Source organism: Annulohypoxylon maeteangense, assembly GCF_022496945.1.
Source record: "Annulohypoxylon maeteangense strain CBS 123835 unplaced genomic scaffold GGS22scaffold_1, whole genome shotgun sequence".
Taxonomy (NCBI): domain Eukaryota; kingdom Fungi; phylum Ascomycota; class Sordariomycetes; order Xylariales; family Hypoxylaceae; genus Annulohypoxylon; species Annulohypoxylon maeteangense.
In genome coordinates, this window is record NW_025953248.1 from 3,839,368 (window position 1) to 3,867,135 (window position 27,768).

Consider the following 27,768-nt stretch of genomic DNA (forward strand, 5'->3'; position numbering starts at 1 on the left):
AGAGTCTGGAGGTTGGAGGTAGCTATTACCTTGTATGCCCCCTAACTAAGGCAGGCATCATCTAGGTTTGTGCCTATCGAGGATCAAGGCTTCCTCGATACATGAGAGAGGGTAAACTTACTTAGTACCTTTCTCTTTCTCCTTCTCACTTTGCATACTTCCATACCTAGTAGTTTTCTCCATATTCCCATACCTCCATACATCCATACTTCTAGATATCTCCTTCACAGGTAAATTTGTCATTCTTTTCTCCTATTGTTCACCCAAACCGTCTAGACCTCCAGGGATTCCTTGACAAAAGCCACCCACCCAATGAACTTGGGCGGCATAGGAGTGTGTCGTATCAGTCAACCGGCGTCGGAGCACTTCGGGCATGTTCGGTCCTCTAATCAATGGCTGTATTTTCATGATAACCTGATCGACCTCTTTGCTTCAGTAAGCGCTCCAATGGTTAGCTTATCAAGCCTCGGCTTGAAGGTAACTCAGAAGATTTTGCCTTCATCAAGAAGGCAAACCGAGTGATCAGCGTCTTGGTAAGCTCAATATGATAAGATCTAGGAAGACCATTAACCCATAATCTATATTCATATGCAGGACAAGACGTCCAATCATACATACCTCTAAACCTCAGCTTGATGTACCCGAAACCGGTATAATCGTGATTTGAAACAAAAGTTTCAGATTAGTTCAAGCCCATCTCACCAAGTGATAACACCTGCGTACCTACAGTACTATTCAATCCAACTTCGGGGCCAAAAATCACCGACGACTAACTTAAGCCAGTATTAGAGGATGGATGAAGGTTATGCTAGAGTTGATCGGAGCTCTCGGTCTATCTCCGTACAAGGTAGCTCGGGGCTCCGCTGAAAGGAGTCGACTTGCGACCGTGCGTGGCGTGTTTTCAAGAATTCAGACGTCATATGGTCCGATCATGACAAGCATCGCTCCCAACACAAGAGAGACAGAGTCGAACTTCTCAGGACCAGGTTGATATGAAGAGATGAGGACTAAACATAGTCGGTAAGTAGGAGGGATTGCGGAGGTTTTATATTAACTTCGAGACGTCTATTAAGAGGTTGCCTGGGTCACAAATACAAGGTCTGCCCATCTTCAACTTGTGCAACAGTCGCATCTAGATCGTGTGCTGCCCGCTATTCAGATCTACGCGGTGTTACAATACCGAAGCGGCGACTACAATACAAGCACTAAAAAGCGATCATTTTAATCTAAGAGGTACGACGTCGCCGCTGAGGCGCACGGCCTCTTCGTTCTCGAACACGTGGGTCGGCAGACGTGCAGGTACCAACGGCCCATTCAACATGTGTTATGTGTATGGGGCCAAGTCTAGGCCCCTTTATTATGATACCCATTTATAGAATGGGGGCAAGACTACGGGACTGCGGTGAGATCGAGATTTACCGACAGGATAGGTCACGAGGTATCTGAGCAAGACGAGGGTGTACGGAATTCCTAACGTTTCTTCGGAACTGGGGGCTTCGATGGCAACCTACGTGTGCCTAGTAGGCATGAGAACCGAGAAGCGAGATCAGTTGTATGAAGATGCAAGGTCTCCCTTTGAATCACTGTATTCAAAACATTCCAATTGGAGGTTTGCATACCTAGTATGAATGCAACACAGGGAAATAAGAGCTCGGGCTTTCCGAATAAACATCCATTTGCCACCAACATCTACTATCTATACCACTACATTGGAGTTCTAGGATTGGTTTCCCTTTACAATGTTGTGAGCGTTGAGAAGGTTATGACGTCCTTGTCAAGATGCTGTGTGACCAGATGTGAGCTAGGCGATGTAGAGTAGCATACGAAGTATGTCAAGGAGACCAAGGGTAGTAAGCCGGGTGATACCTTGTACATGACCTCGGTGATGGGATGTAAGATCTTGCTATGGCGCTTACATTAGGTAGGTATGTTCGGATGTACCAGACATATTAATCAAGTCACTCTGCTAGAGTCATGCCTAATCGGGCTTCATGAAGGTGAAATCTGCTTTCGTAGGCTTCCATCCAATCGTACATAATGCTTCGCACGAGGCCTAACTCCTTAAGAAGCCGTCGTATCTCTGTAATTCTTCGAGACAACAGTTGGGTACCTGTCATTATCACCCCCTATTCCAACCTCCTATCTGACTGCGACAACCAGAATACCATAGGTCTACGTTCCCTCCATGATAACCCATCTTTTACCTATGTCTAAGGATGTTTCTATTCCTAAACATGTTACCCACGACACATACGCCCCCATGTCACTATCATATAAGCTTGGGTGTCTCCGCTTCATAGCAACCTGTGTTTCATCATTCTAGAAGGAGGGCGTTGACTTCTAATTGACCTACTGGAGATATTTCACCTACAACATACGGTCAATTCCTTCGTGGGCAGTCACAAATACTAGGTAGTAGCGATAGTAGCCACACATTAAGGATTTATGCCATCATAGATGATAGATACCTAGTAGTATAACTGCAGCGAGAGAGGAAGGTGATGATTCAATGGAGTTTTTGTCTTACAACAACTCTACTTCATCCATTTTTTTCATCGAGTCTAGCAGGCATACATGTTGGCCTCGCCGCTATTTGTGCGTAAGGGGCTAAGAGGAAGATGCGAGGTAGCTGCGTATGAGCTGCGTGCCTAGTATTGTGTAACATGTGCGCAGGCAAATCCGAATGCCCCTTAGAGAGAAGAGAAAGAGGGTAGAAATCGATCACTGTCCAAACCTATGTATCTATCACCATCGCTATTGCCAGTTTACGAACCTATAGCGGGCTAACCGCTACTATCACCCGCCTGGCATTCTATGATGTGTCTCCAACTACGGGCTTCTCCCCTGACAATGCGTCAATGGGGAAATTATATATCAAATGGTGCGTGAATAGATAGCTAGTTAGTAAACCCACCTTGGGGAGGTAACTAAGAAAAGAATACATGGGGACCTACCTACCTACTTATCATGTTATGAACACATAAAATAGGAACAATGGTGTAGAAAGGGGTAGGCAGACGAACTGACTTGTTCAGACTACCTACGATCATTCTTAACTTAATAACACACCCCATTTCCTACTAACTACTACCTACCTAGGTAGGTATTCTCATAAGGCTAATACTTATGGTGACATAGGTACATACGCAAATACCTAATGAAAGTTCAGTGGTAATGCAAATCATGGAACAACTCTCGAGTATGTTCCCCTTAGAGATGTTACGGATCGGAGATACATTCTACCTCTCCCCTTATTACGTACCTACCTACGTATCTAACTTAGCTATTAGTTAATTTATATTGACCTTTATTTTCTGTACAGCTACGGCTAACTTTACTTTGCCCATTAACATAATATTCAACTGGATCGTTAGGCATCTTACCATTCGTGCCTCCATTCAGAAAGCTTCCAAACTAAAAGGAATACTTACTTCGTAACACCTATTGAACAAATCAAATATAAAGGCCGGGTTAAATCCACTTTTTTTAAGACAGATCAAGGTACCTAGATAATTGTTTGGCATTTAACCTGATTTGAGTGTCTACAAGTTATATTTCGTGGACAAGTCAAGTATTAAGTATATTTTGAAAACTACCTACGTAATAACCTTATACCCTCAAGAAATAGATAACGACACCTAGGTAGGTACCTATCCCCATAAGTATAAATATTATGATAATAATTGCTTGATTTACTCCGTTGTTAGTAATTGGATTCTTGCGAACGGCGCACTCCAGGAGGAGGAATTGTAATAAGTTGAGGTTCGTTATTATCTATACGGCGTTTTTATATCTCATTTCCAACTTCGACTTTGCATTAAAATAATATATAATCAAATATTTTCTAAATATATATGCTAGAATTTGTGCCTATTTTACTGACTCCTTATTACCTATCTCATACCTAGTTGGTATGGGGTTATATAATCCCATTCATTCAATTAGGCTCCTCACGATTTGTAAGGAGACTCAAGCTAATTATTTGTATAACAATGATGTTATCTAGAATAAGCCATGTTCTAGGAACAATACGAATGTAGCAGGAGACATGTATTCTAAGAATAGGAGATAGAATTTAGTTGAAAGGAAGACGGCGTTCATGAATGAAGTTGGAGATATTTCTGGTGGGGGTTCGTGTTTGTGTCACGGGTGTTGACAGTAGTAACTAGAAATTATGTAAGACACTTGATAATGATTGGTGGATGTTTTGAGTAACATCCTTGTATATATGGAGACTAAGGAATTACCTAGTAGGTACCTAGTATTTTTGGTTCATAGAATTTCAACATCAATCATTGATGCGTCCAGTTGTCTCTAGGCCTTGTGCTGATCTTTCCACCTCGTTGAAAGTAAACGGTCATATGGGCATTCTATGCGGAAGGACCAAAGACAAAGTCATCAAAAACTATCTACATGCACGTGCACCTGAAATAGGTACGTGCGCGTAGGTATGTAATTTGCGGGGAATGTCGGTACCAGTACGTACCTAGGTAATCGCCCCTTCCAGTTGTTCCAGTTGAGGCTGTAAACCGGAAGCTTCCAAAGTCGAGCTTCACCTCCACTATCAATTACCAAACCTAAATCCCCCCACCATTGTGCATTAAGCGGGTGTTGTTATGACTTCTAACTTCAAGAAATTACGCCACTTACCTTTAATTGTTCATATCGTCATCCTCTAACAGCAACTAACTGTATTTGTTGAGGCTAACTATCTGTGATGATATGGCGAGGGCTACGAGCTCCGAAGGGGCGCTCCGAGTGAGCAGAAGTTACAGGGAAACTGGTCGCAAGAGGGTAAGTAAGCAGCTAATATTATGTGGCTTTTGAGTTACCCATTGCCGATTGCTGCTGACGCCGTTACTCTCCTAGCACCGAATTCCAAGCTCAGTACATATCCCTTTTGAGAGTTCCTTACATCTCACCGTGCCCAACGAAGATCATCATATGGAAGATGAACCTCCCGACGATGACGATGATGACAACGACACTACCGATTCCGACGAAAGCGACCAGGAGAATGATGCCTTCTTGGAAGAGAACGCTTTCCTATTCGAAGAACCTCCCGGAATTAATGACGGACCCGTGATAGTAGATATGATGACGCCACAAGGAGTATTAGCTGCCGGATTAGGTGCTGGTTTCTTTGAAGGCGGCGTGTTGGAACTGGATATTCCTGACCCCGATGAAGAAGAAGATGACCAAGATGAGACCAATGAGGCTGATGAGGCCGATGATGCGATGGAGGGGGAGGGCCCACCGCAGGTTGCGACATGGAGGATGAATCTCACGGCGTTATCACAGGTCTACAATATTTACATGGTAGCATACAGAGACAAGATCTATGTCTCCCGGCCCCGTAGCTGCGTTACCAATGCCCTACCTGTTGAACCTGACCTTATTTTGCAACCCGAAGCGAGTACGATGGGAATTTCTATCGGTGGTTACCTAGATGATAACTTTCCGCACCAGGTCAATCATCTTATCGTTCGCGACTTCGGAAACGAGGAAATTCTACTACTTGCCTACGACGACGGCGACGTCATAGGCTACTATACTCGTCATATCGAGAATGAGCTTCTACGCCGTGAGAAGGAAGGTCGAAACAATAAGTCTGTTCCTAACCCCTTCTTCCACGAAAACGTCGAAAAGAGCGCCTGGGGATTGGCAGTTCACAAGCAATCTCGTATCATCGCTGCCAGTTCTAACACCCACAATGTTTCTGTCTTCGTTTTTGCCTTGACCGGCCATCCATATCGACACACTCCTGAGGCTGATGAGATCGAACTCTTCAGAAATGTTGTTAAAGATGACCATGGCGAATTCGTGGACCCGAGAAGATATTCATTCCCGGACTGTGACGCTGAACACGTCTCGAATGGTTCGAAGATCGCTGCACTGGAAAGTGCAATCCGACGTCGAGATGCCAATTGGCGTATTGTCCTTGAGACCGGTCGCTTAGGGGTTAATATCCCGAACATTGATTTCAGTAGCGATGCGGATGGAGAGGCAGATAAGGTCGTGGCAGTAGACATCAACGGACGACTCTGGTTGATGGATATTTGGTCCTTTAATCATCACCCCCATGTCAAAATTGATGGTCTTCATCTAGGTCAACCTCGTCTTAGGCACCAAGGAGCTACCCTTAATTCACATAAGTGAGTTTATCATATCTTATTATATCGCAAAGATGCTAATAGAAATTGAGACCTAGGGGGTGGGGCGTACTTGTGTTGCCTGAAAGCAGTTTTCTTCCGATGAAGAACAAGGAGGAAGCGATCGGCATGGCGTTGGACGACGCCAGATACGTCTCGAACGACAAAGTCGGCCGTTGGGTGGATATTAGCCTAGGCATTAAGAATGTGGAAAACAATTCAAGGGTACATCCATGGGTTAGATGGGGACATCATACACAATTCGCCTTCAACCCCCTCGAGCCTAGGAGGGTCCAGCTCGAGGTACCATGGTGTGATTTTGGTAGCTCTACATCGCCTCCTTCAAAGAAGGACGCCATGGGAGACAAAATGTCACGTCATGAGCGCGAATCTCGTACAACTTTTAAACCTCAGCCGAAATTAAGGACTGTCCTAAGGGATGGAAGCAGTATCATGCGTACGTACGAAATGGATATCGAACTTCGCAGCTTCGAGGAAGAAGGTAGAGGCATCATGTTTGAGAAAGTTATCGATCAACTGCGGCCTTCTCAAGCAGTATTGCCACTGATGAGAGTAGCACACGAACGTCTAGCAAACCTCATTCACGTCCCGGAATTGTCGTTGGTCGTAGCCGCCTCATTATGTGGAAGGGTAGCGCTTATCACCTTGACACGTCCAGAGGAAAAAGGCCTCTCTTTTAAACGTGCATTCAGGGTTGAAGCGATTTTACCCACTGCACATGACGAAGACAGTGACAGACGACCCATCTGTCCCTTATTAGGCGTGGCTATCGGGCCTATCCCATTTTCCGGAAGTCCTGAATTAGCAGACAAGCCTATTAACGCAAGGCCATACCGCATCATGCTTCATTTCTACGATCTCAGCATCCTGAGCTACGACTTGTCTCGGTGCTCAGCAACGGATTCTCTCTCTATTAGCTAAAGACACAATTTCCCTTCTTCCCTAGACTATGCTGTCATGATACCCAAGGGTTTTGCGTGGTCTATTTTCATGGAGGCCGGTAGGCGTTTAGGTTGCATGAAGATGACGGATGGTGGACGAGGCTTCCCAATCATCCACGAGCTCGTCCTCGTGAGGCGTTAGGTGAAATAGGATTGGAAACAATGTCATGAATGAAAATGAGTCTTTAAGTCAATTTCTTTTGCGCTGTTACTAAGCAGCCTGGTTTGAAATGTATGGATGTGACATGAAATTCAGTGGCGGCTGACCGTGGGGGAATCAAACCGATCCAGCAAGGATGTTTCCTTCTAGAACAACTCTCCACGGCAAGGATGGATAGGTACGTATGGCGATATGTCAGGAACATGAATTTGGACCTGCGTTCTCTCTTAGGATGGCCACTTTTACATACGTACTATGTATGTGTATGTGTATCGATAAGGAGTGATAACTTACGAGCTGAGCTTTGTCTATCTTGTGTCTATGTAGGTATTTATGGTTAAAATATTCGAGAGTAGATTCAATAACTGAGTTGCTCATATGAACATTCAAGTCGGGAGACTCTTTAAGACTTTCAAGAGTACCTAGGTACGTAGATTTATGGAGATGAGATGCCAAGCCACGATTTCGTAGAGGAATGATAAATCGATGAAGGGATTGAAAGTTCTGATTGGACGGGATCCCGAAGATAAGGCTCTAAGCTGACCTTTCCGTTTGAAGTTAGAGTTTTGCGGGTCGCGCTTTATTTCCGGGGGTGAATGGGGTTGACGGGGACCCATTTTGTCATTTAAAAAGGTAACTTTTGGGAAGGCAAGCTGACGAAAGAGACTTCAGCCCTCAGCCCAAGCTTGCTAATTTCCGACAGCCTCATGCGTCTCCTAACATGCGACGGTGACACGATATTCTCTCCGGCTGCTACCTTCGAAGCGTACAGCAGGATACCCAATGTCGTCAATTTATCTAGGTGATATCGTTTTAATACACACTTAGAGGTTGAAACGCACGTGTTTAAATGGTTACCGAACCAAGATAGCCAAGAGGTGGTATTTAAACAAATCGACAACTTGACATCATACGGTACTCAATTTTATGGCACCTCGTGTGAAAATTGTTAGGGCGGTACTTTCAGATCTCCTCGGTCTCAATTAAAAAAAAAAGCGTAGCCTATCGTCGATCCCGGCACTAGTGGACCATGTCTCTAAAGAGAGCGCTCTGTTGCCCAAAAAGACATTAATGACATATCAACGCTGGAAGAAAAAAAATCTCTCAAGCCCGTCCTGCCTGGGCTTGGAGGGCGCGGGATGTTTTAAAGCTAACCGACATTTTTTCGTTGCATTTCGTCTAGAAGCTAGTTTCTCACTTGCATGTGAATTAAGATGCAGCTGGGATAATGGTCATGCAAATGGGCAAGATCGTGAAGTTTCAAGATTCTGAGGCTAATAAATGATTAAGCTTTGACGGTTCGAAAAGATGCAAAAGTATCTCGCTATTTTCCCTTGTCTCGTCCCCAGTTCTACGCAGCTGGTTCCGATCTCAGCCCCATTACACGACTCATCAAGGATACGACAAAAGATAGGAACTGTTCGGGCTGAAAGCTGACGTTCTCATTCGCCTGAGTTGAGGTTGTTGTAATGGTTTGCAGGGAAGCAGACAAACTATTTCGTAACAGATACTCCCGTCCCACGCGATCTAGAGGGCTCAAGCTTCGCTTGGCTATGGAACTAAGGGACCTGCATCGAGGGACCCTTGGGTTTGGGATCTACATCGACAAAATAATTAAACGACATCGATTTCAACATTGTTCGAGATTCCGACATGTTGATATATTGAATATCGCGAACAACTCTCCCAACTACATTGGCGACATGATGCAGTGTAGATTATTAGCGTCGGTACTAAACCCCCTAGACCTGGCAATTGGAAATCCTAGCGACATGAAGCCCCTGGTCATGCAGTAGGTAGCCGCGTAGCTCCACGTACCCCACAGACTCCGGATATGCCTAGACTGAGAGAAGGGCGACAATGTTGACAAGGACAACAATACCATTGTTTGTAGAGATATCAACGTAAGTGGCTACTTCGATATTCTGTCGGCTTACGTCTTCTTCAGATCTGAATACCCCCAGGAAAGACAAAATGAAACAGATCGGAGCCGAACAGACAGGTCCGAAAGACTGGGACCAAACAGCTTACAGAAGTGACACACCACTGTCAAGATCAATCGTGACCGAGATTGTATATGAATAGGTTCTTGATGTGTTGCACATGTTTCATTTAGGATGACTGGAGGATGGACCCTGAATAGGTAAGGTACCTGCCGCCTAGGTAAGCTAAGGTAAACGCCTCGGTCTAAAAGACTCAGCGATGTCGCTCAAGGAAGGCGCCCTTCTCGCACACCTGGAAGTGACTACCTATTCTACATTACACAAACCAAGCTGCTCTTGAATGCATGTAAGCCTCCGGTGGAGACATCCATGGATACATGGGGGTCCCGTAAATGGTAGGTACCCAACCATCATTAGGGTTTGGAGAGCTGCACCCCGGTACTCGATTACATACGGGCTACAAGTAAGACTTTAAACTCTGATTGGTCGGATACTTATCTATCATCCCAAATTTGGTTCCGTCTTCTTTCAAGGTCCATGTTGCATCTACATACCTTTTGGCTGCTAGGGTCTAGCCAGATCTTCAAAGTCTAAGAAAAGTTCGGCCTTTCCTCTCATATATACTCGCGTAGATCCCGTCTCGTTGCGAACTTTAAGATCAGATGTTATTTCATCTCTTTTTCGCCTCTTCCCATTCTCGCCGCCCTCGTTTCCGAGTAAATATCACCACCTAAGTACCCACTTCGAATCATCATCCTTATTCAAAGAAAGTGAATACGACCGCATAACCACTGATATTCAACAACAATAACTTCCACCGATCAACCGGCAACATGTCGTGGCAACCGTCCTACTCGTGGGTCGGCGCGCCCACAACGTTCAATGGCACGAACGATGAGACCGGAGGTGATTCCAGTATGTACGCCCAATTATACATGATTCTTGATGCGCTTAAAAGAAGAGGGAAAAAAACATCTTTCGACTAAGACTAACATCATTTTTTCACAGGCACCGAGAACCTGAACCAATGGTACCAATCGGGTGATCAGGCGTTCATCCTCGTCGCAGCATGTATGGTCTTGCTTATGGTACCCGGAATCGCATTTCTGTATTCCGGCCTATCTCGAAGAAAGTCGGCTCTATCCCTGATCTGGGTTTGCATGATGTCTTTCAGTGTCATCATCTTCCAGTGGTACTTCTGGGGCTACTCGCTGGCTTTCAGCTCGACCGCCACCAATGGCTTCATTGGTGATCTCCACCATTTCGGCCTCATGAACACCCTCGCGAAGCCCTCTCCCGGCTCTCCCCTAATACCCGAATTGCTCTATTCTTTCTACCAGGTAAGTTGCGATTTACATTTCTTATTACCTTTAAACTAAGAAAAAAATATTTGCCTCACAATCTGAAAACGTATCGACTAACGCCTGATTTAGATGATGTTCTGCGCCGTAACAGCGGCTCTCGTCATCGGAGCGGTTGCCGAACGTGGTCGCATGCTTCCCGCCATGGTCTTTACCTTTTTCTGGGCCACATTGGTCTACTGTCCCCTCGCCTGTTGGGTTTGGAATGTGAATGGGTGGGCCTACAAGTACGGTGTCCTCGACTACGCTGGAGGCGGCCCTGTCGAAATCGGTTCCGGTCTATCCGCCTTGGCCTATTCATGGGTCCTCGGCCGACGTCACGAGAAGATGATGCTCAACTTCCGTCCCCATAACGTTTCCCTAGTCACGCTCGGCACGGTCTTCCTGTGGTTCGGCTGGCTCGGTTTCAACGGTGGATCTGCCTTCGGCGCCAACTTGCGAGCGACGATGGCGTGCTGGAACTCTTGCCTGACTGCCACGTTTGCCGCCATGACCTGGTGTCTTCTTGATTTCCGCCTCGCGAAGAAGTGGTCGATGGTTGGTTGGTGTTCTGGTGTTATCTCTGGACTCGTTGCCGCCACGCCTGCGTCGGGATTCATTCCTCCTTATGCGTCTATCATTCTCGGCGTTGTTACTGGCGTGTGCTGTAACTTTGGCACCAAAGGTATTGTCACTTGAAAATCTACATGAAAGTAGAAGCTAACACCCGAAACAGTCAAGTTCCTGGTTAGAATCGACGACTCCCTCGATGTATTCGCTGAACACGGTATCGGCGGTATCGTCGGACTCATTTTCAACGCCCTATTCGGCGCGAACTACATCATCGGCCTGGATGGCGTCAACAACGGTGTTATGCCTGGCGGTTGGATCGACCACCATTATGCGCAATTATACATCCAGATTGCGTACATTGTAGCAGCTTGTGGTTATAGTTTTGTTATGTCGGCCATCATTGCCAAGCTCGTGGACCTTGTCCCGGGCCTACACCTGCGCGCAACGGAAGAGGCTGAACTTCTAGGCATGGACGATGACCAGCTCGGCGAATTCGCGTACGACTACGTCGAGGTGCGCCGTGACTTCCTGGCCTGGACCCCAGCTAAGGAAGAGCCCACCTCCGCCGGCCACCGCTTCATCCCCCAACACGGCATTGAGGAACACCAAAACATGGCCAACACAAACGGCCAAATTCTAGAAAAGGAGCAGGAGAAGATTGGTGCTTCTGTCAGGGCCCCTGCTAAAGAGGATGCAGCTGAAGAGGCGGCGGACGCGGCTACCGAGAGCAGTAGCCGGTGAGGAGTAGTCCGTTACGTGAATTAGTCCCCGCATATTTGCTCCCGGGGAGGAGGTTGATCTGTTGATACAAGTTGCTATATAATACCCATCTGTTCTCTATTATCTTTTTTTTGTTTTTGCTGTCTTGTATCAGGAGTCGGAAAATCAAAACATCAGGGAGGTTAAAAAAGATCTGCTTGGGGGCACGGTGTATAAGGCGTTGAATACCAATCCAGATGAACTGAGTCACTGTTGAATTTGAATCGTTTGATTGCGGGTCTTTGCTTGTTCGTGATTGTTCAATGTGCTGTGATTCTCCTAATACTCGCCTATCCCTGGACGTTTACAAGAAGCCGGATTCCTCATACGAATCTATCTCGTGTCATCGGAGCCACCGATGTCTCCCTACCTACCTTGGTAATTATCATGCTTACATCGTGCTCTCTTTCCATACATACATACATTGCCTCTCCAATCAGCCCTACTTAAGTATATAGCCGGTCTCGGTTAGCGCTAGGGATCGTATAATGCCCCCCTTTCATCTCATCTGCATATACTAACCACTTGCACCAACTAGCCTATATACATATCACTTTGAAAAAAGCTAATTCATTAAAGCCTTATCTTAATATGGGAATCTTCTTTCGTCTACCTACAGCTACCTAAGAAAGTCAGTTACCTAGGTAGTTATAGTGCCTTAGGTAGGTGCTCGTCTGCTCCTCGGTCTATATCAGACTCATCACTCAACCTCGAAAAGCTTCAACCTATCCCAGGCGAACGCCTACTCCAACTTCAGAGCCTCAAACTGCTTAATCGTGCCCTCGAAGCCCTTGGCCTCAGACTCGAAGTCAGCAAGCCTCTTCTTTTCGACCTCCTGGATGTCGGCCGAGACCTTCTGCTGGTATCCCGGGTCAGAGAGGAGTTTCGACTGCTTCGCGATGGCGAGGCGTGTCTTTTCGAGTTTCTTGTTGGCCTTGGAGATTTCGTCGTCGATGTCTACGCGGCCCTTGACGTGTAGGAATACTGCTGCGGAGCTCGATACTGGGAATGCTACGCATCCCGCCGGTCGGGCTTGTGAGCCTGGGATCACCTCGATGTCTGTAACGGCCTTGCCGCCTAGCGACTTGATGGACTGCACCTGCTCGACAGCGGTTTCGTGTGCCGTCTCATCGTAGGTTTGGATGAAGACTATGGTTGTTCGTGTTAGTTTATATCGGCGAAACACAAAGTACGAATAGACTTAAGCAACTTACCTTTGACTTCGTCCTTCAAAGTATATTCAGCCATCAAAGACCGAATACCTTTAGAGCAGCCCTGGACAAGTTCGTAAGCAGCCTCAGCTACGGGGTTGTCCAACTCTGGGTCGAAAGTGGGGTACCGTGCGAGCATGATCGACGGGGTTTCGTCGCCAGGTCGACGCGGAAGACGCTGCCACAATTCTTCTGTAAGGAAAGGCATGAACGGGTGGATTAATCTTAACGCATTGTCAAGTGCTGTATATAGAGTATCGACAGCCGAGCGCTTCTCATCTTCTGAGCCGTCCTGGATGAGGGCCTTCGAGTTTTCTATGTACACGTCGCAAAGATGGTTGTACCAGTATTGATAGACAGTCAACGTTGACTTGTTAAACTCTCGGTCCGCGATGGACTCGTTGATCTCCTTAGCGGCTATGTTCATTTTATGGAGAATCCACTTTTCAGCAAGGGATTCCTTTCCGGTCAGTTTTCCGGTCTTCTGAGGAACAAAATCTTGGTCTAATTTACCAAGCACGAATTTCGTGGCCTGGTAAATTTTGTTGCAGAATTTTCGGTAGCCGTGCATGACTTTGATATCGAAATTGATATCTCCTCCACCAGTGGTGTAGTTGATCATGCAGAACCGAAGAGCATCGGCTCCACATTGAGGAATGCCATCTGGGAAAGCTGTTTTTTGGTATTTCGTGGCCTTCTCGACTTCGCTGGGATGCAGGTTTCCGAGAGCTAATTTCTCGTGAAGCTGTTCTAGGGGAATTCCACTAATGACATCGAGGGGGTCGATGACATTACCTAAAGATTTAGACATCTTTCTTCCTTCCGAATCTCGCACAAGGGAGTGACAGTAAACCTCGCGGAACGGAATTTCTCCAACCATCTTCAGGCCGAGCATAATCATTCTAGCAATCCAGAAGAACAAGATGTCCCATCCTGTTTCAAGGATGCTAGTCGGGTAAAGTGTCTGTAAATCATGGGTCTTGTTGGGCCATCCAAGAGTTGAGAAGGGCCATAATCCGGAAGAAAACCATGTATCTAAAACATCTTCGTCGCGCTCCAACGTGAACTTCTTGCCCGGCAAAGCTTTTTCAGCCTTTGCTCGGGCTTCTTCCTCGGTTCGGCCGGAGAACCACTGCTTGTCGTCTGACCGATCGCCTGCCTCACCCTCGACCTTAGCGAAGTAGACAGGACATTGGTGACCCCACCAGAGTTGACGCGAAAGACACCAATCATTAATATCTTCCATCCACCTGTAGTAGCTCTTTTCAGCTGTCTCCGGCTTGATCTTGATATCACCATTCTTGACTACCTTAATCGCCTCGGCGGCTAGATCCTTCATTCTCATCCACCACTGGGGTTTCATAATGGGCTCGATGATATCCTTCGACTTCTCGCAAAGAGGGACCTTCATCGGATTGTCCTTCTTATCCACATATAGTCCACGCTCCTTGAGATCAGTCTGAATAGAATACCTTACATCGAATCGCTTCTGGCCCTTGTACGGACCGGCATTTTCGTTCATGAAACCGTCATCTGTTAAGATGTTGATGAACTCCAACTTATGTCTCTGGCCTAGGGCAAAATCATTGGGATCGTGAGCTGGGGTAATCTTTACAGCACCGGTACCAAATTCTAAGTCAACGTAGTCATCTGCTACAATAGGCAGCAAGCGACCAGGAATGAAAGGGTGAATGGCATTCTTGCCAACAAGGTGCTTGTATCGCTCGTCCTTGGGATGGACGGCAATGCCAGTATCACCCAGCATCGTCTCAGGACGTGTAGTAGCCACCTCAATAGTCTCATCAGTACCCTCGATGGGGTATTTGAAGTGGACGATAATTCCGAATTCAACCTTCTTATCGTATCCGGGCACGTCAAGAAGCGTTCTGCCGGTCAACTCCTTGTTGATGACTTCTAGGTTGGAAAGCGCCGTGTTGAGCTTCGTGCACCAGTTAACGAGGCGATTCGCACGATAAATGGTCCCTTCCTCGTGGAGCTTGACGAACGTTTCCGTTACGGCCGCACTCAGGTTCTTATCCATTGTGAAGGCCTCTCTGCTCCAATCAGTAGAGCCGCCCATCTTACGTTGTGCATTGTTGATTCGCTTGTGGTAGTCCTCTTTCCATTCCCAAACGGTCTCTACGAACTTCTTACGGCCAAGGTCGTGTCGAGTCTTACCCTGTCGTCTCCATAACATGTTTTCGACAACGCTTTGGGTGCTAATACCAGCATGATCACAGCCAGGTAGCCATAAGGTTGTCTTGCCATGCATACGGTTCCATCTGATCATGACATCCTGAAGAGAATTACCCAAAGCGTGACCCATATGTAGGGCTCCTGTCACGTTGGGGGGTGGTATGACGATCACGAAGGATCCCTCCTCTTTCACCTTGCCATCAGGGGTGAATTCGGGCTTGAAGAAGCCTGACTTCTCCCACCACTCGTACCAGGCACTCTCAACAGCGATCGGGTTATAAGCTTTGAGCTGAGGGTCGTCGAGGGATCGAAGTCGTTTCTTCTCGCCGAGGGGAGTCTCTTCGACATAAGGGGGGAGGGCCTCTTCTTCGGCTTTCTGAGCCTTGGTCTTCTTCTCCTTGTTCTTAGGGGCATGTGCAGCAGCTCTGGCCTGCTTCTGTTCAAACTTGGCCGCTTTCTCAGCCTTTTTACGTTCCTTCTCTAATTCCTTTTCCGTCTTGATCTTGGCACCAGCTGGTGCTGCACCTGCATCTTGGCCTTGGGCATGCACACCAGGACCATCAGACTGTCCCGCAGCTTCTTTCACAGCACCCTTGACATCGGCAGAGACTGGGGGTGGTGCGCCTTCGCCAACCTTACTTGGACCTTCGGACGCGTTGATGGGGTTACCACGACCACTGTTGGTAGCCATTGTGGCACGATTGAAGTAAAGAATTGGTCTGTATGGAGGCCTGTGCACCCGGAGTGCTCTAAGTAATAGCCTAGACAACTTGGCGGTATTTTATGAAGGAGAAGTTAAGAAACGGTTCGCAGCATTTGGTTGGAGTCGAAGTTGGAGTGGGTTGTTTATATTAACACACACGTCGCTTCTTCCGATCTCGAAATTTTCTTGACTCACTGTAAAATGGCAGAGTCACAGAGGGGTAAGCACCACCCACCACCCGCCGGTTCTTTACGTGCCGCTATTATCGCTTATCGATAATCGATAGTGGGATGTCTATGTACTTTGGTACCTTTCCTCATATTATCAAGGTTATTCCTTCACCTTTTCGTTACTTGCGACGGACATCCGTAATCAACACATTCATAATATCTTCATTTCTTTGATCAAGGCGACAATTAATTATTCTAGTGCTATACATCTTTCTCTACGTTCCCCTAGACTTGGGCTTCTAGTTCAAATTGACCCATCATTAGGAAATGATGGAAGATAAAGTACATACGACAAATGGCCAGCATGAAGATTTACAAGATAATATGGGATTTCTCTATGTACAGCCCAGGCTGATGAAACCTCCTAATTAGACGCCTGATTGGATATCCTCACCATCCATACCACTTGGATTGTCATACCTCTATAACACGTTTACTCCTCGACCGGCGAAACCACAACCTGAGTCATATTAGGATATTCCTGGCCATACCATTAATCCCCCCCAAATAGAATCAAGAGTTTCCGGACAACTTCGCCGCCTGAATAGCCTGTATTAAATTACCTGGGGGCTTGTAGTTCGGGGTCGTTCGACGTTTCCTCGGAGACTGTTGGTAAACTACCAACATCTAACCCGGATGAAACCCGCGGTATTGTGCCCCTATCACCATCCGTATCCATGCTCTTGATATTATCTTCCTTCTTCCCCCCACCGTTAGGCACCACGTCCATCGTCTTCGCCCTCTTCACTCTGTCTCTCACGATCCATCCCAAAAACAAGGGAACGTCTTTCCAAATAACTCCCGGCGCCGCTAGATTCTGCACCCAAGCGGGTAGCACACCCGCAGCATCGCTCGCCGTCGCCATTAACCATTCGATCTTCTTCTGTCCCTCGTCCCCAATCATCCGTATCCGTTCCACACTAACGTAGTACGCGACCTGCGCGCCCTTCTCCTTCGCCAACATGCTCTTGTCAGACTTCTCCCCAAAATCCGGCACCGGGATGCTGACGACCACGAACTCCCTGTCCGCCTCGCCCAGTGCCGCCGCTGTCATCTGCAGAACTGGAAACGTGCGATCCTTCAGCACCGGCTTCCCGATCCGATGTCGCATCTCTTCAATGACCAATTTAAACCGGCCCCATCTGACGCCCCCCTCTTCGACCTCGACACCCGCGCAGTCCCAACTCTGCGCCTCGTGCGCTGCAAGACATGCCGGCGTAAACGCCTTCTCGGACTGCGCATGCTCCTCGCGGAATGCGCGCGTGAACTCTTCCCAGCTAGCAGTCCCGCGCTCCGCTGCGTCATTGTGTGCGCTCCGGCGACAACACCAAGTTTCGCCCCTGAGCTTGCCTTCCTTCCCACCTTTCCCCTCGCCTCCCTCACTCGTCGCGCTCCTACTCTCTACCTTCTCCAGCTCACTCGCCGGGACCACGCGCTCGAGAACCTCGACCCTGGCCTTGGAGTCCGGGTGCACGTGCGTCCCCTTCAGCTTCCAGATCTTAGGATCAGGCTTGGCATCCGAAGAAGCTTTGGGCGCCGCAGAGTCGGCAAAGGGTATTGCTTCTTGCAGGATGGCGAGGAGCAGTGGCGCAAGCTCATCCGGCGACGCGGACGCTGCGGGGAGCTGCTCTGTTCGCAGGCCCCGTAGGCGGACCAAGGGGCCTAGCGTGTTCGACGACATCGTGATTTGTCGTAAATCTCCAAACCAATTTTATTCTTCTTCCTTCAATCTTATCCCCCAAAATGATTTCATTAAATTGGGTAATAAGTTAACAAATAAAATCCCGGCTTTTTTAACTATAAAAAAGTTGAGAATCTGAATGTTTGTCTACGAGCGTTGCGTGTCTCGGAATTTCGACGCAAGCAGAAAATTAGGTAGTTAAGGTAGGCGCAAATCTGCTGGACTTAAACCGTTTCAAGGGGTTTCCCAGGACCTTCAGAAAATCAATCCGCTCCGATCCAAACCGATGGGACCAAGCCTCATTAAACACCAAAAGATAAACCATCCATGTGGTAGCACGAGCCCAAATTAAAACCAAAAAAATAGATTGCTAAATGATCATTACATAGCGTCGCGTCGATTCCTTAGGCAAAAGCTCGTATGAGTTATCGAATATGTAGATCATCGACCCTACTGCGACACTATATATCCGACCTCAAAATGCCGAAGTCGAATCGTGATGTGTAGCGCCCCGGTGACCTGCGTCATCCAATATGTGGGGATGCGCAAAAAGGGAAAAATCAGAAAAAACGTTGGGTTCCATGAGCGATTGCCGGCAGGGTTCCCAGCCGGGGAAGCATTCGAACTCGACCACTCAACCCCCTTTACTGTGCGAAGCTGAGTCGTATCTGCGTAGTAATAACATGGAAAGGGAGGCCAATCCGTACAGATTCATACACTCGTGCAGCAGCGCAGTCACATGCGGGGTGAGTAGCAATTACACAGCTATGGTATGATAGGGGGACTTTCTTCCCCAGTTATGTTTGTTTGTTTAGTTGTCTTATTAATATTAGGGTACTCTAGCTATATGCTTTCTTCTTTCATATCATATCCGGTCCAAAGCTCTTTTTCGCATCGGACCGTGCTCGTCATCTAATAAGTGGCATGTGTATGTACAGATCTCTAGGTATGGTATTTAGTAAGTGCGCCTCCGCTTCATCATCCAAAATCATTCCCAGTCTCGCTTTTCCCAGTGGATGTTGGCTGGCTCAAGAGGCCGCGAGAACATAGAGGCGTAATCTGTTCCAATGACGTCGTTGCTTCCGTCGACATTCCTGAATTTGAATGCGCGAACGATCATAGCTGTGATAGTCTGTAATTGAACATTGGCGAACTGCTCGCCGATGCATCGATGCCTTCCGGCGCCGAATGGTAGGTAAGGTGAGTTTCCGCCCTTGCTGACCAATCCATATCCGTAATCTATCTTCTCCTCTTCCTCTACCACGTTGCGTACGACAGTCGGGGCAATAGGAGAGTTCTTGTCCCATCGCGTAGGCTCCCATTTATCCGGCTCGGGGAAGTACTGGGGATCTGTTGAGGACACGCCGGAGGCAGAGAGGAGAGTGTGGCTAGTAGGGATGACATATTTCGTTCCAGGAACTTGCATAGGAGACTTGACAGCTCGCATAATAGAGTGGATGGGAGCGTGAAGTCTAAGCGTCTCCTTGACGATGGCCTGGTTCAACGGAAGCTTCGCGAGATCCTCGTATTTCAGTGCAGGTAGGTCAGCGCCAAGAGCCTCGACTTGCTCGCGGTACAAAGCCTCCATGATATCCGGACGCGAAGCAAGACGTAGCATCATCCATGAGCTTGTCGAAGAGGAAGAGTGTTGGCCGGCCATCAGTAATGCAATCAACATGTGTGCGATTTCGTGATCGGGGACCATGATACCGTTCTTGTAAGTCGAGTTCATCAAATGCCACATCATATCTTGCGCATCACTCTTGCCAGCAGCACGACGTTCCTTGATGATATCCATGTAGATCTTAGAGATAGTCTGCTGGGCGTGGTCGCGTCTCTTGTTCCAAGGCAACGGGGCCCAGTGAAGCATGAAGTTAATCGGAGTAAAACCCATATCCAAATCGTGGTATAAGGCAGCCAGGGACTCGTCGAACTTGCTTCGGACCTCCTTTCCTTGGAGAGAGTGAGAGGCAGTGAAGATGGTGATCTCGGCCATGTTCTTGGGAATGTTCACGACTCCGGACTTGCCCTTGAAATCGGGGCATCTCTTGAGGTAGCTAGAGACCTCATCGGCAATAATGGGCACGTAGGATTGGAAGGCAGCGGTGGTGAGGGCGACTTTCATGAACTTCTTCTGTTCCATCAGCTTGGAGTTGGGGCAGTCGTAAACGACGTCCCTTCCGAAGACAGGGGTAGTCAAGACGGTGTAGATATCTTCGGCGCATACATCCTTAATCTTGCCGTTAAGGACGAAGTCGTTGCCGGTGGTACCAAGATATACGGTGGTCTTCTTTCCAAGGAGGATGAAAGTGAAGATATCGCCATGCTGTCGCGTCTCTTGTTAGTACGCGACCTAATTTCAGGGGGTGGGAATAAGGGGCACTGTACCTTTTTTCGGTTCTCCTTAAAGAATCGAGGAGGGTCCATTCCATAGGTGATGGTACTCCCTATCACGGGAAACCAGTGAAAGACGACGGGGGGCTCATTTGCGTTCTTGAAGAGGACTTGTTGTAGGACATTGAAAAATACGGTCAAGAATAAAGCGCCAGCAGCGATAACAGCGACTTGCGACGGTGTAGAAAGCTGTGACATGTATTGGGAAACAGGTCCCTGAATTTCCTCTAAAAGCCCCATTTCGAAAAGCAATCGCTACTGAGCGGTTGTTAACTGCACATGTAGCTATCAAGATTCTTGAAGACTTTAGAATGCGAGGACGAAATTGGGATAGGGAAGTCTTAGGAGATAGTTTAATAAATACAAAAAATTGAGGGTCAAGTCGAAACCCTTTTTGGTAAAAGATGGCAAGAGATTGGCCAATCGATAGGGGGTTCTGGGGTTCAACATCGGACCATGTTCCCCACCTGGGCATCCAGGAACCACGCTAAAGAATGTACAAAGGTACCTCGTATTCGGATTTCCACGCGTTTCCTTTCAAATATTTACTTCGTAAGTCCATACTTTATTTCCAGAAAGTCGAATGCCGCGCATGGAATTTTCCAATCGACTGTTCCTTAGCCAATTACGAAACCAGAACATCTCATAGGCTTTACACCGCTACCGAAACATTTCAACTACGTCAATCTGTGAAATTGCGCCCGATATGGATATGTCTAGACTTGCTAGCTGGCAATTCCGCACATCAGGTATCCAGTACGATCAGTCTGTTAAGGCATGACAATGATACGATGTAGAATTACATTTGACTCGATATGGCTTGGCAAGACTCTTTAACACAGTAACTTTAACGACACGACACTTTTTCCGTAACGACACGACACCTTCCTAATTCGGCTTAGTGCAGCCACACAACATTACTTCGCCACAACTTCAATTGCACCAAAAAAGTAAAAACATCGAATTGCTAATTTTAGTTTAAACCATTTTATTTAATTGGCTTAATAATTAGGACCCGCTTTTTCATGATAAGTTATTGGTCCTTATGACTTTTAAAGTATGATTATGTAAGCTTACAGCCGCCGCCGGGCTTATTATGTAATACTCGAATGCCCCGCACTGATTACATAATACTCTACTTAAATCTGAATAACAATTGAGAATCAGTATAAATCGTAAAGAAACTGATATTATTTTATAGGTCTCTTTTCAGCGAATCTAATGATATAGCTTTCAATTAGGTGCATTAGCTTTTGATACTTGTATCAGGGTTTAAAGTGGACAGGTGATCGTTTCGATTAAGTCACGTGATACCCATCGGAGTCAACACAGTTGCTTACTCATCCCCCTACAGCTTTCCAAGTAGCTAATCGATTATATCATGCATGAAAATAGAACTTATATCAATCAATCCGCCTGATCGCGCGCTATGCATCAATGTCTTAAGTTGATTTTTATTATTTTTTAGGAAATTAATAATAAATTTTAAAAGTTAGTATCGCAGTGCGCACGCTTATTGGCTGAATTGCTAATGTTTCGAAGTCATTATGCCAACTTAAGTAATGAGGTGTGTGTGGCTGAACTAAGCTCAATTAGGAAGGTGTCGTGTCGTTACGGAAAAAGTGTCGTGTCGTTAAAGTTACTGCTTTAACACACTCTTATTCAATACTATCAGCTGAGTAGTCTTTAAAACTTTATGTTTAATAGTTAAACCATCCAGTGATATCAATAAGACAAATAATTGTCATTCTTTTATCATTACTTAATCATTTATTCCAATTAGAATATTGCGTCTACCTACTTCAGGTTCATTAGGAGCTAGGAGGTATCCTCCTTACTCTTTGAATATCATTCTTTTCGCCATCGTCAGTGAGTGATTGAATTATTTTTGCCAGCATTAATTAATTACATAATATTCTGTCTACTAAGTACCTTAACTCCGAAGTCTCTTGCTTATCAACACTCAAGTAGCTGTTACTAACAAATGTCAAGAACCACTTCTTCCCCCCCGAACCGGCAAAGGAACCCGTTGCAGAATGATAGACTAGAGATAATCATCATTGGTTATCAAAAAGATTGACGTATGCAAGCCCCCTAAACCATCTTGTCAATATTCGGGTGGTCGATGGCCGTCTATAACATCTCGTATTCGGGTTCGGGCTTATCTAATTTGCGTCACACTCACGACCTAAGCCAGCATTGAGGCGCAGAGTTATTGTGAATGGTTTCAAGACTCTATGACCTTGGAAACTTGGACTATTAATCGTCATGACATGTACCTCGGTGCAGAAAGTGACATGCCGGTTATGCGTGTTGGCGATAAGAAGTATCTTGCCAGCATAAGATATTGCTTTCTTGAGCTCCTCGCTTACAGGAACGCTGAATCAAACTGTATCAAGGTTCTAGGAATACGGGGTATCGAAGTCCTCCGCAAGAGCATTCGCGGCTCACTAGGATAATCGGGCTCTCTGCAATCTGCTAGGCTGGCGGTCTAAGAGTAAGTTATGCAAGCTAGCTATGGAGAGTGTCGGTGATGACAACGGGAAGATATCCTTACTAAGGTAGGCTCAAATCCCGAGGGCACTATGATGATAATTTCGTTACATGAGATGCTAGAAAATCAAGATATGAATACTTACTATTGTCATTGTCAATGCAAGAAAGAGCTTACCTTGCCTTTGAATGGTAAATGCGTATATCTGTAGTGAACCGACTGTAGTTGGTAGGCAAGAAGATCCCGTCCCCCCTTAGTGTAACTTTAGCTAGGTAGGTAGGTGCCCAGTAGGGCCATTACTTGAAGGCTTCATAATGGGTGACATTTTACCTGAAGCCTTTCCATACGACTGTAGGTCTATTATGTGAACTAGGTATCAAGTCAACGTCTCTTGAAAGGGTTTTCTAATTTAACACCGTGCCTAGAGAAACTTCATCCAAAGATTATTCGTATATGTGTAGCCGTGTAACCATTCATGAATACAGTATACATAGTAGCTTGGATTATTACAATCTTCATGATGCCTTGCTGCTCTTTAAACACTGTAAGTTTAGCGGACCTGCCTACCCATACTACAGTATGAAAGTGTCGCCAGTGCATTTCTTAATGATAGAAGCAGGATAGGAAGTGGTCAATGGCCCGTAACGAAAAAGTTTGCACTAGGCAAACTCTATCTCTTAGCGTCACGGTCCTGCCGGTCTGTCAAGCTTCACTTCTCACTGTGCCTAGCAGCTGCCGTCCATCGAAACTAGCCAGACCGCCCGCGATTCTGCCGTGGCAGGAAAGTCTATATATACTCAGCTCCCCGCGTCCCTTTTACGATTTTCTTTCTTTCTTCTTCATGTCGACAAGTGAGTTCTCCCCCCTCCCCTACATGGTCCCAAGCCTCGAAATACCCATACCTACACCTATCCTACCTAAATCATCACAATACAAATCAATCAATCAATCAATGAACCAGTAGACCAATACTAACCACCCCCCGCGCAACAGTACTTCAGAGAATCATTTCTATAGTATTCGTCCCACTCTGTGTTCCCTACAGGAGCCACAGATCCCACCCTGGTTGATGAACCATATCCCCATCGCTCTAGAGTGAAAATCTTTTTACGGGAGCACTTTGACCTCTGGTCGCTTTGCTCCTTACTCTCGATCTGCCCGCAAGGGTGGCGGTACTTCTGGCAACAGATGCTGTATAGAGAGTGGTGATGATCTCAACCCCGATTCGCCGCGGTCTTGCCTTCGGGCGCGCGGCCGGGGTGGGCGATGGTGGACGTCTGACAGGTTGTTTTTTTCGTGTTTTTTCGTTGCTGTCGTGTGCTTGTCGCGCGATGTGAGGAAGAAGCTACTCTCGTGCATTTTCGTGCCACTTACAATTGATCGCTGTGACGAACGTACATCGCCTGGGTGACACAACTTTCTGCCATTCGAGATAATATCCATCATATCGACCAAAGTACCGTACCGTACCATAGCATACCAATATCTGGAAATATTGCGCTAGTCAATAGAAAATTTGCAAATACCATGGCTATTTTTCATCGTGCTAAATTTCACATATTATCACATGTCACACCAGCCCATATCAGTATTTTGTGTTGTAAAATGAAATATCACTTGCAGCCTTTGAGGCTTGTACGGGACTATCCCCCTCCCCCATTGTCCTAACCTCGCGGTTGGCATATATGCTCTGATTCTTTGGTGCTCTCATACAACAATCTCCCTCCGTATGCTTCGTTGAGATGTCGTATTTCCATCAATCAACAAAGCACATTTTCTACATCAACCCAACGCCGAATGCCGAATGGATATGCTATATGCAGGATATCTTAATTTTTCTGGTGCCGGCCTTTTTAGCTCTTACGCAAACAAACTCCGAATAACGCCATGCAAGGGTGCTTATAATGACAACGCCGTCCACTGGAAATCACCATCGATATTGACCCATTTCCCATCCTCCATTGCCTTCTCCCAGCCCATGATCACAGCTATCAACCGACACCCCATCGCACTCATAGTACAAATGACGGTGTCGCTAGCTTGACCAAGGACAGCTAGGTCCATCGCGTATGCCCGCCCAATTAGCCCTCTAAGCCGCATGGTCTCCGCCGACGGTCGTAACGTTGGTTGTACACCGTCTCCCGCGTTGGCATTATTTATCGTCGACCGACCTAGGTTCCAGAACATGCTCGCGAAGAATCCACCCTCCCAGCCAAAGGTTTCGTCGACGAATTTGTGCATCACCGACTTATCCTGATTCGCATTCTGGATATGTTGCTTACTAGCAAGCTTGATTTGCTCCTGAGCTCGAAGCGAACTTGAAAATTCTTCTGTTTCGTAAACATCAGGATCGTCTGATGCGACTATAGAAAATGAGTGTTGTTTTGCGACTAGATCCTCACCTCCGAGAGGTGTACTGAAGTTGTGGTATTCCTCAATAATCTCCTTAGATCTTTGCGCATATATATTGAGGGGTATATATGCCCCATTGTACTGGTATTCGTACGGGTGTAGATCGCCATGTCGAATGTGGACCCCGATGATCATACCATCGTGATAGGCACCTTCTGTTGCCTTGGCCCTCGCTCTTAGCTCCTTGACGCGATGCGCCACATAGGGCTGATCTTCGTCATTAAGACGGAACAGGGCATCGTAACCAACTCGGGCGAGATCGTATATCGGTCTTTCTCGATCAACATTACTGCGACGAAGATTCTCGTACTCGTCGTTGAAGTTCTTGCCGAACGTCTCAGACGCGGTCGCAGACGAAACAACCAAATGTCGTGCGCTGTGGGGGCATGGAACCATCTCGTGACGTGGTGGTGGGTTGCAGTCGGGCATTGGGGGCGGTTTGAAGATGGCCGTATACTCGCCATATACCCATCGCGAGTCGTCAATGAAGAAGGACCGCTTTTCTTTCTGGGCCAGACCATATGCCATCCACATCATCATCAACGTGGGACCTAATCCAGCATCGGCTGACTCGAGGACATATGTCAAGGACGTTTTGCAAATGCCCCTGTCGACTAATCCGTCTGCCCTATCCCCCACCAAGTGACCGTCTTGAGCCTGAGCGGTTACTTTCCACGCCTTCCCCTCTACGCCCGGTAGTAGTCCACGTTTCTCAGCATCCCTGACATCAATGAAGTAAGGGTCCTCGTAATAGTAATCCGTCTGAGCCTGTTGATTCGTATGCCCATGCAACTCTCTGACATGAGCAGCGACCTCTTGGCACTTAACACAGATATCGGAATACTCCTTGACAGTTAGAGGGAAAGAATACGTAGGCGGAATAGAGACTGTCCACTTCGACCTGCCGCTCCGGTCCGTCACGGCAATAGGCGTAGGAAAGTCGGGTAAGTCGTATTGTCCAACCATCTCATATTCTTCACGGTCCAAGGCCCATGAAACAACCGGCACTCGTACCTCCTTCTTCACGACGGCCCTAATGACAAACGTAACAAGCGCCAGTCCGAGAACCCATGCAAGAACTCGGACAACTCGACTCGGCCTCGGTCCGTTAGATAACTTCCGTGGCCGGGGTACCAAGGCTGGCAGTCCGGGAGAGGGCGGAGGCGAAAACATTAGGTGGTTAAAGTTAAATCGTGACGAGGTTGCGGATAGAGGTGCCTTTTCATGCTGATAGGACGCGGCTCTGCGCAAATTGATTCGAGGTGGCGAGACGATCATCTTGGCGTGGGTGCTTTGGGATAAGTCCAAAGTCGGCGGCATAGCTGAAGTATGTATGTACGTAGTGACGTCGAAAGCGACCTCACTACTGTAGTATGTATCCACGGAGACGGGACGGGATATCGGGATTCGACGTTATACGGTAAGATCAGCCCGTAGGCTTGTATAAGGAGTGACAGAAAGCCCAGCTGAAAGAGGCTGCGGCAGTGGCAGAAAGAGAAGTTTGTATTCAAGTGTGCAAAGGAATGACAGATGATTCAAAGACAACGAAGACGGCGATTACCTATTAGAGCCAGGCATCAGGGCATACAGCTTGTGTAGTTTCTCATCTACATCTGTGGTGTATCGAAGAACAAGTTACCACCTAACTACCGAAGATGGTGAACCTCGAGTGGCAGAAAGTGAGGAAACTCCGGGTGGTGGCCGAGCCTTCGTGCGACGCGGTACTTGTATGCCTTATGTCTTCGACACTTGGAGGAGATCGTGTCCGGAAAAAGTAGGTGATCGCTCAGGCGCAGGTGAGCGACGATCTTCTACTAGTTTTTTTCTTTCCCTTCTCGGCACTAGATCGCAGAGACCAGCCGTCCACCGGTGCTTAGTATGCTAGGTATGTACAATATTTCCCAGGAAATGGGGGAAACGGGGGTCGAGAAGGACCCAATATATTTGACCGCCCAATGCTTTTTGGTGGTGAGACGACGATCACAGGTATGTGGTCCAATGGAGCCGAGGAATACGATGTGGTCGACGTGCATATGAATAGCCAAATACTCTTGGCATAAAATGAGAGGAGAAAGCCCACGCAGCCCACGATACTAGCAGACTAGGTAGCTTACAGGGCTGAGGCAACCAGGCCGGGGGAGAGATAGACGGGAAATATTTCGTCGATCGAACAGAAAAAGCAATTAAAATAAAACAGGAAGTAGTATGTACTTGACAGTACTATTATTGAATAAAAAGAGCCAGTGGAAATAAATAATACCTTCGGTCTTCTCTAAATCCTTTCAATGCAAAGGAAGATGTGCCGAGCCACTTAATGGAAAGAGGATAAGTGTGTGGGAACGGAATGGTAAAAAAGAAAAGAGATGACAACATCGTGGGTTACGCAGGATAGCGGGATGATGTCAGACCACACAGACGAAAGATGCAAAGACTCAGATTTCCCATTTTTTCCTTCCAGGAAGATCGACCAACCGTAATCTTAGGAGTTCCTGATCTCCATCGGCCCTGTTATGGATTTACAAGGGGTATAGGGAACTCTGATAGTGCTTGATAATGTA

At 46.9% G+C, this 27,768-nt stretch overlaps 6 protein-coding genes across 6 annotated transcripts; 2 read left to right on the forward strand and 4 right to left on the reverse strand.

Annotated features, from left to right (window-relative positions):
• The first annotated feature begins 4,508 nt into the window (after positions 1-4,508).
• Positions 4,509-7,633, forward strand: GGS22DRAFT_151411 (uncharacterized protein). Its single transcript, XM_047959477.1, has 3 exons — positions 4,509-4,794; positions 4,870-6,155; positions 6,206-7,633. Exons 1-3 carry the CDS (start codon positions 4,723-4,725, stop codon positions 7,092-7,094), a joined length of 2,247 nt encoding a protein of 748 aa, XP_047824452.1. The 5' UTR covers positions 4,509-4,722; the 3' UTR covers positions 7,095-7,633.
• A 2,138-nt stretch (positions 7,634-9,771) lies between these two features.
• Positions 9,772-12,129, forward strand: GGS22DRAFT_151413 (ammonium permease). The gene is made up of 4 exons (XM_047959478.1): positions 9,772-10,132; positions 10,226-10,557; positions 10,651-11,242; positions 11,294-12,129. The coding sequence occupies exons 1-4, from the start codon at positions 10,051-10,053 to the stop codon at positions 11,869-11,871; spliced, it is 1,584 nt and encodes a 527-aa protein (XP_047824453.1). The 5' UTR covers positions 9,772-10,050; the 3' UTR covers positions 11,872-12,129.
• Positions 12,130-12,413: 284 nt separating this feature from the next.
• GGS22DRAFT_151414 (tRNA synthetases class I-domain-containing protein) lies at positions 12,414-16,195 on the reverse strand. Its single transcript, XM_047959479.1, has 2 exons — positions 13,104-16,195; positions 12,414-13,038 (listed from the first exon to the last, which is right to left on the reverse strand). Exons 1-2 carry the CDS (start codon positions 15,985-15,987, stop codon positions 12,632-12,634), a joined length of 3,291 nt encoding a protein of 1,096 aa, XP_047824454.1. The 5' UTR covers positions 15,988-16,195; the 3' UTR covers positions 12,414-12,631.
• A 454-nt stretch (positions 16,196-16,649) lies between these two features.
• Positions 16,650-18,176, reverse strand: GGS22DRAFT_16083 (uncharacterized protein). The gene has a single exon (XM_047960993.1). It carries the CDS (start codon positions 17,908-17,910, stop codon positions 16,789-16,791), a length of 1,122 nt encoding a protein of 373 aa, XP_047824455.1. The 5' UTR covers positions 17,911-18,176; the 3' UTR covers positions 16,650-16,788.
• A 616-nt stretch (positions 18,177-18,792) lies between these two features.
• On the reverse strand, positions 18,793-20,650 carry GGS22DRAFT_16086 (cytochrome P450). Its single transcript, XM_047960997.1, has 2 exons — positions 20,299-20,650; positions 18,793-20,236 (listed from the first exon to the last, which is right to left on the reverse strand). The coding sequence occupies exons 1-2, from the start codon at positions 20,542-20,544 to the stop codon at positions 18,899-18,901; spliced, it is 1,584 nt and encodes a 527-aa protein (XP_047824456.1). The 5' UTR covers positions 20,545-20,650; the 3' UTR covers positions 18,793-18,898.
• A 3,953-nt stretch (positions 20,651-24,603) lies between these two features.
• GGS22DRAFT_16103 (uncharacterized protein) lies at positions 24,604-26,790 on the reverse strand. The gene has a single exon (XM_047961022.1). The coding sequence runs from the start codon at positions 26,528-26,530 to the stop codon at positions 24,698-24,700; it is 1,833 nt and encodes a 610-aa protein (XP_047824457.1). The 5' UTR covers positions 26,531-26,790; the 3' UTR covers positions 24,604-24,697.
• Positions 26,791-27,768: the final 978 nt, after the last annotated feature.

What these genes read in the sequence shown, in the direction of transcription:
- GGS22DRAFT_151411 (XM_047959477.1), top strand. Translation starts at nt 4,723, where the DNA reads ATGGCGAGGGCTACGAGCTCCGAAGGGGCGCTCCGAGTGAGCAGAAGT. An exon ending in GGGAAACTGGTCGCAAGAGG is followed by an intron (nt 4,795 to 4,869) that starts GTAAGTAAGCAG and finishes TTACTCTCCTAG; the next exon opens with CACCGAATTCCAAGCTCAGT. An exon ending in GCTACCCTTAATTCACATAA is followed by an intron (nt 6,156 to 6,205) that starts GTGAGTTTATCA and finishes ATAGAAATTGAG; the next exon opens with ACCTAGGGGGTGGGGCGTAC.
- GGS22DRAFT_151414 (XM_047959479.1), bottom strand. Translation starts at nt 15,987, where the DNA reads ATGGCTACCAACAGTGGTCGTGGTAACCCCATCAACGCGTCCGAAGGT. An exon ending in TTTGAAGGACGAAGTCAAAG is followed by an intron (nt 13,039 to 13,103) that starts GTAAGTTGCTTA and finishes GAACAACCATAG; the next exon opens with TCTTCATCCAAACCTACGAT.
- GGS22DRAFT_16083 (XM_047960993.1), bottom strand. Translation starts at nt 17,910, where the DNA reads ATGTCGTCGAACACGCTAGGCCCCTTGGTCCGCCTACGGGGCCTGCGA.
- GGS22DRAFT_16086 (XM_047960997.1), bottom strand. Translation starts at nt 20,544, where the DNA reads ATGGGGCTTTTAGAGGAAATTCAGGGACCTGTTTCCCAATACATGTCA. An exon ending in TTAAGGAGAACCGAAAAAAG is followed by an intron (nt 20,237 to 20,298) that starts GTACAGTGCCCC and finishes GAGACGCGACAG; the next exon opens with CATGGCGATATCTTCACTTT.
- GGS22DRAFT_151413 (XM_047959478.1), top strand. Translation starts at nt 10,051, where the DNA reads ATGTCGTGGCAACCGTCCTACTCGTGGGTCGGCGCGCCCACAACGTTC. An exon ending in TGAGACCGGAGGTGATTCCA is followed by an intron (nt 10,133 to 10,225) that starts GTATGTACGCCC and finishes ATTTTTTCACAG; the next exon opens with GCACCGAGAACCTGAACCAA. An exon ending in TGCTCTATTCTTTCTACCAG is followed by an intron (nt 10,558 to 10,650) that starts GTAAGTTGCGAT and finishes CGCCTGATTTAG; the next exon opens with ATGATGTTCTGCGCCGTAAC.
- GGS22DRAFT_16103 (XM_047961022.1), bottom strand. Translation starts at nt 26,530, where the DNA reads ATGCCGCCGACTTTGGACTTATCCCAAAGCACCCACGCCAAGATGATC.